The sequence below is a fragment of the Pygoscelis adeliae genome, unplaced genomic scaffold (assembly GCF_000699105.1).
Source record: "Pygoscelis adeliae isolate BGI_AS28 unplaced genomic scaffold, ASM69910v1 Scaffold284, whole genome shotgun sequence".
Classification (NCBI taxonomy): domain Eukaryota; kingdom Metazoa; phylum Chordata; class Aves; order Sphenisciformes; family Spheniscidae; genus Pygoscelis; species Pygoscelis adeliae.
Window position 1 is genome coordinate 600104 of NW_008824671.1, and position 9021 is coordinate 609124.

The 9021-nt window shown below is 46.4% G+C and overlaps 1 protein-coding gene across 1 annotated transcript in view; it reads left to right on the forward strand.

The window, feature by feature from the left end:
* Positions 1-9021, forward strand: part of LOC103916052 (excitatory amino acid transporter 1-like) — a 21273-nt gene that overhangs the window by 3978 nt on the left and 8274 nt on the right. The window contains exons 2-4 of the mRNA XM_009322994.1: positions 6637-6889; positions 7764-7901; positions 8721-8925. Of these exons, the coding sequence (XP_009321269.1) occupies positions 6676-6889; positions 7764-7901; positions 8721-8925 (557 nt within the window). The 5' untranslated portion in view covers positions 6637-6675. The remainder of the gene's footprint in view (positions 1-6636; positions 6890-7763; positions 7902-8720; positions 8926-9021) is intronic.

The window sequence follows — 9021 nt, forward strand, 5'->3', positions numbered from 1 at the left end:
CCCCTTAACCCCCGCTGACAGTCTCACGTGTGCACCGCTCAGGAGGAACTTGCTTGTGGGCTCCCATGGATGCAAACTGCCTCAATACAGAAGTACAAAATCTTTTGCCGCATTAAAAAAAACTTAAGAAATACTTACAGCCTGCTTCTTGATGCTGCTGTTTGAATAACTGAGTGCAGGAACATTTCAGTGATGGCAGCTTTATAAGTCAAACACTGGTTGTTTTTTTTCTGAAGCTCAGCCTGCACAAAAAACAAAGTAAGAAGAAATTGAAGGCTTTCACAGTTGCTTTCTTAGAATTTGAGTTAAATGCAAAATTCCTTCAGCAAGCGACTTAAAATTTGCCCCAACAATTTCATTTTTTTCTGTTGTTGTGACAGAGCAGATGTGCATGTGGATTTCTGAGTAAAAAAAAAAGATCCAATTTTGAGCATTTAATGGTTTTGAGCATCTAATGTTGCAACATAAAAGCTGTATTATTCCCCACAAGCGTAATTCCTGCCTGAGCACTTTCACTTTATTGCAAGACAAAGTCTGAAATGTCAACCCCTGGCTTGGGGCCAACTCCAAATACCTGGCCTCCAAGAAAGCCTTGTCAGGGAGCAGCATGGGCTCGTAGCTCCCAAAGGGACTGGGAGCCAAGCACAAGCAGATGGCCAGCAGGGCAGGGTCTGACCAGCAAGGACGTAGCCATGTGGTGCCAGAGCAAGTCGAGCAGGGCAGACCTGGGGATGCCACTCATCCTCTCAGAGATGGAGTATGCTCTATACGTGTAGGTCATCATAAGACCATTTTCTTTTCTGTCCCCTAATTTCTTCCATAATAATTCCTAGCACTGTTTTTCTGTCAGCCTGTGCTTTCATGTGATATTCCCAATATCTTTTTGAGTCACTAGAGTGTACAATTAAGAGTTATTCTTCCTGTGTTTACTGCTTTTCACTTATTCACACAGCAGCTCATCTTCCAGGTCACTTGTGAGCAGATGAATAGCTCAGCACTCTGCACGGTTTCTTATTGGACCTCACAACTGAACTCTCTCTATTGGCAAAAATAGCCATGAAATTCTACCTGTTTTGGTTTTGTTTGTCACCACAAGTGATTGTAAGGGGATCTTCCCTTTCATCCCATGATATATCCATCGCTTTAAAAACCTTTCATACAGGATCCTTGCCAAAAGTTTTTTAAAAAATCTGGTTGATCTGACACTGAGGTTATATCCTTACTGATGTGTTTTTTTCTTCAATTAGATGCATTTGAAGATTGCCTTCACTTCTATGGCTCTCCCTAGTTCTCCCTTTTAACAAGTTGGCCTTTTCTCTGGGAGCGGGGCATGGATAAGGATGTGGGGGCTGTGTGCCTTTAAAAAGTCTGTAGTCAAAGCATACATTCAAGATAATATTTCAGTAAGTTTCTCTGCTGTGTGCAATATTTTACTCTCAGTTTCTAAGTTTGGAGCTCCTTGGTTCCCAGTGTTTCAGGCAATGAGACTCTCCCCACGTGCCACCAGGCTGCAGCAGAGCGATGGATGCAGAGCAGAGAGCTCAGCCCATCTGCCGGGGCTGTTTCATCACTGTCCTTACCACCACAGATGGATGGGCAGACTCGGGTTTGTGCCCAGCATTCCCCATTGTGCAAATGTCGGACAAACTTGCAAAAAACCACTCAGTAGGTTGTAGTATATGGACATATTTGCATCCCCTTGTCACAGATCTAAGAAGAGCTAGGATACGCTTCAGAAAATGAAAGGAGTTTCATGTCCTGACATTGCCTATGTCCTTTTTACGATTAAGGACAAGGGTGCACGTGGGGGCCAAAAGTATGCAATTTGTGCCAAGGGGATGCAAATATGCCCTGATGCTACCACACAGACCTCCAGTGAAACTGCCCCCTGGTGAGCGTGCGATGGCAAGCTCTTCTTTCCCTTCAGCCAGGATTTTATTACCTTCTGTCTTTAAAACATGCTCATGGGAAGGTGCTGCACACTGGATGGTTTCAGCTTTTCTGATGTTGGCTGCTTTAGCAGAGAGAAGGCATAAAGAGGAGGGGTGTTCTTCAACGTACAGTACAAGTTGGAACAGATGCATCTCATTTGATTCAGAGATTTCCTGTTTTCTACCTCTTTATAGGTCCTTAAGCACTATTGCCCTCCTCCCCCTATGTTAGAAACCCTTTCACTGGGTAGATGGGAAGATAACCACACAAAAATCTGCAAAGAGCAGGACAAAAAAATCTAGTGCAAAAGTCTTCCTTCCCCATTTTTTACTTTCACTATCTTCTGAGTGATGTCCCTAAAACAGCCAAGATTCCACTGTTTATGTGAAACCTCATTGCCAGGAACTAGGCATTAGTTTTGCAACACTGAACCTTCTTGCAAAATATCCTGTGCTTCCTGGTTCTAGCCTTGAAGTTACCTCCAGAAATGCTCTCTCAAATATCTCAGTGCTTCTGGCAGAGTGGAGCCTGGAGAAGCAGCCATGAATAGGAGAACCTTCACCAAGAGAGCAAAGCCACCTTCTTCCTCACAAGAAGGAAAATCCAAGCCACTGACAGACTGTTAATCTGCAAGAGTATTTTGATGACTTACTGAAGCAGACTGAGAACTTCCAGCTGATGCAATAGAGAATATTTACACAATTTCAGGCCAGTGATGCAGAGGGAATGTGCTGTGGAGGGGGCCGCTGTATTGCAAAATATGCAGATGGAGAAAGGGAGCAAGTCAGCAAGAGGGTGGGGACATCACAGGAGCAAGTTCTGCTGGTGAGTTCCTTCTGTGCAGTAAGTTTTGCTCTGAGAAGGCTGCTGAGCATATGGTGGAACATGGGATCAAATGACTAATCCTGAACTTTCCATATCAAAATAGAAATTTCATTTTGTTTGCACAAAAATACATTTTCCAGTGCACATGGATGGGGAGACGTCTGGAGAAAAGAGCAGGTGAGTCCCTTTATATGTGTGGGTTCTGCTCCCACCTTCCCTGTACGGGAATTCATGCTATTGCTGTGGTATGGTCCAACTCTAAGAAAGGCAAGGTTTGGAGAGAGTTAAGTCTGTGTTACTGTACTCCTGGTTCAACACGGGTCTCCTCAGGTCACCGTGGTGAATGGGAAGCCTGGTTTGCATGTAGCAAGCCCATGATGGGAGATTTCAGAGCCATCAGTGTGACTGTTTTCACTTCACTAAAGAGATGGGAGCTTTGCATATCAAAGTAAGGTAGCACTTCACCTTACGAAGGTGTGCTGGGTTGTTTGAGGAAGATGAGTGGTTTGGGAGTAAGAAAGAGTTTTTTGGGTTTGAAACTTTCTTTGGTGGTTTTGCTTTTGGAAGTTATTGCCTTAGGTGGTAATCCGTTCTGCTGTAGGAAGTTGCACCGCATGCCTACTGACTGGAAGTTAGCCAATGTTATTCCAATCTACAAAAAGGGCATAAGGGAAGACCCGGGGAACTACAGACCTGTTAGTCTAACCTCATATGGTTATATGCACCTGGAAAAATTATGGAGAAGATTACACTGAGTACTATTGAAAGGCATTTAAAGAACAATGCAATCATCAGGCACAGTCAACATGGGTTCACAAAGGGAAAGTCCTGTAACTAATTTGATATCCTTCTATGATAACATCACCCGCCTAGTAGATGAAGGGAACACAGTGGATGTAGTTTTTCTGGATTTTAGTAAGGCTTTTGATGCTGTCCCTCACAGCATCCTTCTGGACAAGTTGTCCAACCGTGGGATGAGCAAGTTCACAGTGCGCTGGGTGAAAAACTGGCTGCAGGGCAGAGCTCAAAGGGCTGCACTGAATGGGGCTACATCTGGCTGGCGACTGATCACCAGCAGTGTTCCTTCTATTCTATTCTATTCTATTCTATCTGTTCAATATATTTGCCAATGATCTGGATGCAGGAGTTGAATGCCCCATTAGCAAGCTTGCTGATGACACCAAACTGGGAGGTGCTGTTGACTCTCTTGAGGGCCAAGAGGCCTTGCAGAGGGACCTAGATAGATTGGAGCATTGGGCAATCATCAGTGGCATGAAATTGAACCAGTCCAAGTGCCAGATTCTGCACCTCGGATGGAGTAATGCCAGGCACAAGTATAAATTGGGAGAGGAGTGGCTGGAAAGCAGCCCTGCAGAAAGGGATCCGGGGGTACTGGGGGACAGCAGGCTCAATAGGAGTCAGCAGTGTGTCCAGGCAGCCAAGAGGGCAAACTGCATCCTGGGGAGCATCAAACACAGCAAAACCAGCTGGTCAAGAGAGGGCATTGTCCCGCTGTATTTACTGTTGGTGCAGGCTCACCTGGAGTACTGTGTGCAGTGCTGGGCCCCACAATTTAAGAAGGATGTGAAGGTCCTTGAACACGTCCAGAGGAGGGCAACAAAGCTGGTGACAGGGCTGGAAGGCGTGTCCTCTGAGGAGTGGCTGAGGACTTTGGGCTTGTCTAGTTTGGAGAGAAGGAGGCTGAGGGGCAATCTCATTGCTCTCTGCAGCTTCCTGGGGAGTGGATGTGGAGAGGGAGGTGCTGATCCCTTCTCCCTGGGATCCAGCGACAGGACACGTGGGAATGGTTCAAAGCTGCGCCAGGGGAGGTTTAGACTGGACATTAGGAAGCATTTCTTTACTGAGAGGGTGGTCAAACACTGGAACAGGCTTCCTAGAGAAGTGGTCAATACCCCAAGCCTGTCAGTGTTTAAGAGGCATTTGGACAATGCCCTTAGTAACATGCTTTAACTTGGTCAGCCCTGAATTGGTCAGGCAGTTGGACTAGATGATCATTGTAGGTCCCTTCCAACTGAAAGAGTCTATTCTATCCTATTCTATTCTATTCTATTCTATTCTATTCTATTCTATTCTATTCTATATCTGGGAGGCTACTGAATAAATAATGCAAGTCTATTCTAGGGCACAGGGGATTGAATCCATAGTTTCTTAACCTACTGTGGAGTTCAGGAGGCACAAACTCAATGAACTGAAGGAATATGTACTTTGCAGTTTCTTTCTCTCATGCATAGCTGTGAAAAGTAGGACTGGCAGTGAAAAGGAGGAAGACAAAGTTTTCACGCAGTCTGATGTACATTGGCTCCATCAACACACAAAAACTGGGTGGTGTAATAAGAAAGTGAATGTGTGATCAAGCTGGAATCAGCAGACCAAAATCCACAGACTGCTGTTTCCTAATCCAAAAGCTTGGGTGACCACAGCAACACTGCGAGGTTCCTGCAGCAAAAGCCCAGAATCTTTGCCAGTGGCCTTCACACAGCTTAGCCTTGGGAGGGCTTAGAGTGACTTGGCTGCGCCACCTCAGGTGTCTCTCCACTGCTCTGAACCTCATGAAGGCATTACCATCTGTGCAAACAAATCTTCCATCAGAATGGAGGTTTTCCTCCATCTATCTGTTGGAAATGACCCTGCAATGTTGTACCATGAACCAATTCCTCTTTAAGGCCATGTCTTCAACTCATGATAGGCATTCATCTGGGTCCAAATGGCAGACACTAGATGTGTATTTTATAGAGAATGTAATCCCAGTTGCGATGGTTTCTTTGACTTAAATTTAGGATTGCAAGTGAGGTAGGTAGCTCTTATTTGACTTGCAACACCAAAGAAAGGTCTTTCCGCACCTGCTAATGTGCTAAGGTGACTTTGTTCTTCTTTGGTTTCATCTAGTCTTGTATTTTCTTTGCAAACTCCTGGAAACAAGAATAATTTTCAGACCTTGTATCTGTCAAGGCACAGTGACAGTAGGAAAATGGCACCTGCATAGTCAGGCAATAATCCTCCTAATGATAAGAACTGTTGGATTGCTGGTGCCTTCTAGCACTTCAGAGTGGACTGGTATGCCTGTGTAGCCCCCTTGTTCTTTTCTTCTGAGGAATATGGGAATAATAGAAAAAATAAACAGTTAAAGAACAGTAGACTGCTACAGGCCTTGCAGCCAGTAGGTAATGGAGCAGAACTGGTCCTTCATTTACCTCTCTGGAGTAGGTTTGATCTCAATCTTAGTATTTGTGAAGACAGGACAGCAGGTTAACCCCATCAGTGGAGTTTGACAAGAGATACTACTTGAAAGTCCTGTTGTGCTTCAAAGGAAAGTCAGTAAAGCATTTCCTCAGGCTCTGAAGAAGGCAAAGGGATTATGTTCCTTTCTGCAGAAACAGCCAGTGCCACTCGCTGTCATGGCGAAAGCTGTTCTGCTAGGGGCCTGTCCATGTAGGAGGTATGTCAGAAATGTTGTTTGCTGCTTGGTCTTGTTTGGAACAGTTTGTGTACAGGAACTGGTTTTATTGCCAGGTGATTAAAATTCTTTCCTGTCCAAATGGATAAAACTCTTAAGAACAAGCCTTGGTGGCTGTGGAGCCCATTCTGGCTGCCCAGGCCACCACAAGCTGCTCCTCAGTGCAGGTTTGGTGCTAGAGGCCAGAGCTTCTCCAGAGACACCAGAGCAGTTGTGACAAGACTCTGGCAGCCCTTTAGATGCCTTTCCCCAGGGTCTGCTCCTTGCAGAGGGGCAGAGGAGCTCATTAATCAACTCTAAATAAACCTGCTCAGGGCCCCAGGGAAATGACCTAAAAAGGAAGGCAAGGTGTCGGGTGCTGCAGCTTATGCTTTCCCTCCTGTGCTTCTCCCTGCCCAGCATAGGCAGAGCTGTGTCTTGGAGACTGAGCAGCCGTGCTGACCATGAGTGAGCAGAGTCACGTCAACAGCCTGTTCCTCAACGAGGACGCAGCCAAGCGGCTCAATGCTGAGAGCCGGGTGCAGCGCTTCCGGCAGGCGGTGCAGAAGCGGGCAGCGCGGGCCAAGAAGCGGATGCACAGCATCACTGCTGACAGCGCTAAAAGCTTCTTCAGGAGAAATGCCTTTGTCCTCTTCACCATTGCTGCAGTCTTACTAGGTATGGAGCTTGTGGCAACACGGGGCACCATTTATAAATGTGGGGAAAAGTTTGTTTATTCTACAAAGATTTTATTTTATCATAACGATTTGGCTGGGGAGGTGAAGCTGATCAGCTGACAGCTCAAAATGCTGTCCAAATCAGAAGCTTTGTGTGCAAGGACAACAGACTTTACAGAGGGCGTGTGTGAGGGAGTCCTTGTTGATCCTTTCTGGCTGCAGCTTAGGAACATTCTACAACAGGAAGGGTTTGATGATCCAGCTCTACCAATCCCCATAAAAAAATCACCCAGGTTTGTTCAGAGACTTCTTGTGAATGCAGCTACAGGCACAAGGGTTCTTCAGGTTCATCCCACAGCTTTAGCCTGACAGTACCAGAAGGGGGAGCTGATGCAAAGAACTGTGGTACAATGCAAACTAAATCTGCCCAGCAGATAGTAGATTGTCCCTAGCTTTTGATCCAGGCTGTATGTCTCTAACTCACTGGCTGAACTCACCTATAAGAGGTGGGTGGACAAAGTCTCTGAACTGTGTAGTCACACTTAGGTTAGGCTGGGAGATCATATCTCTGGTCACAGCATTTTTGCGCTCATGAGCTTCCTGGGAACAGACCCCAGAGGAGCAGCAGACAGAGCAACAAGGAGACCTGTGGTTTAGCACGAGGCTCCTGTGCATGTAAATATGTCAAAGGGAGAGAGAGAGCATACAGTAAAAACTGGATCATAGCCTTTTAGAAAAAGAAAGAGCATGTGCTCCTTTGGGGAGAGGAGGAGCTGAAAGGAGATGAGAAAGAGAAAAGCCATGCTGTAGGACTGAGGGACGGACCACTGGATCACACTGTCCCATTTCCATTCTCATCCCTTGCTGATCCACAGGGATCATCCTGGCATTTTCCCTCCGGCCCTACCAGCTGACCTATCGCCAGATCAAGTACTTCTCCTTCCCGGGCGAGCTGCTGATGCGTATGCTCCAGATGTTGGTTCTTCCTCTCATTGTCTCTAGCTTGATTACAGGTGAGAAGTGCTTTCTGCTGCTTTCAGCCAAGGCAATAATCAGCAAAGACGGATGCTAGCTGTTGTTGGAGTAGCTGTGCACTAGCTGGAGGTGCTTGGATTAGCTTGGCTAATAGTGACAAGCCTGAACGTACAGCTGTAGTGAACATGATTCACACTCATACCCCTGCTGGCTCAATAGTGGGGAAGAGAATCAGAAGGCCTTGTGCTTTCTCAGAAGACTAGGGAGGACACAATGTGGTGTTTCCAATGCCCAACACTTGAGTACTAACAAGGATTTCATCCTACATAACCTCAAATGTCAACAAGTTTGTTGCCCAAGTCAGCTTCAGGTTTCCTCCAGCCTAGGGAGGGTTAATTCATGTCAGTCCAAAAGAGCTGGAGTTGATCACCAGCTGGAGAGCTTGTTTCATGCAGGTCCTCATAGAAGACATGCCCGCCAGCCAAGCTTTCAGACAGCAGAAGGGACTGCAAGGCATTCCACCTGCTGAAACATCCCACCATTAGGGACTTAAAGGCCAAATATATCAGGAGGGGATTATTTCCTTTCTGAGAACTTTAGGAGGAAATTGCTATATTCCCAAATGCAGCCTAAGACCCACCAGTGCTGTGCTTCTTCATAACCACAAGCCACATTCTCCCATATCAACATCACCTTGGAACTCCAAAGTCTGCCCCTTGTATGCTGTGCTTCCTAGAGACCCCAGCTCTCTGTCCAACTCATGCATGTGCCCTGCACACTTTGAATCTTCCTCAGGCTCCCCCTTTCCCTCTAAGACAATACACCTTCTCACCTTGTCTCTCTATGTGACTCCCCAGGAATGGCCTCGCTGGATGGCAGAGCCTCAGGGAAGATGGGGATGCGGGCTGTTGTCTACTACATGGTGACCACGATCATAGCAGTCTTCATTGGCATCCTCATGGTGATCATCATCCACCCAGGAAAAGGATCTAAGGAGAAGCTTCACCGAGAAGGCAGAATTGAGCAGGTGCAGACCACAGATGCCTTCATGGACTTGGTGAGGTAGGTGAACAAGATGGTATCATGTTGAGACCGTATCAGTGAGACTGCATTTCTCCACGGAATGTCCTTTTCAAGTGTCACAGCTTTAGGCATACA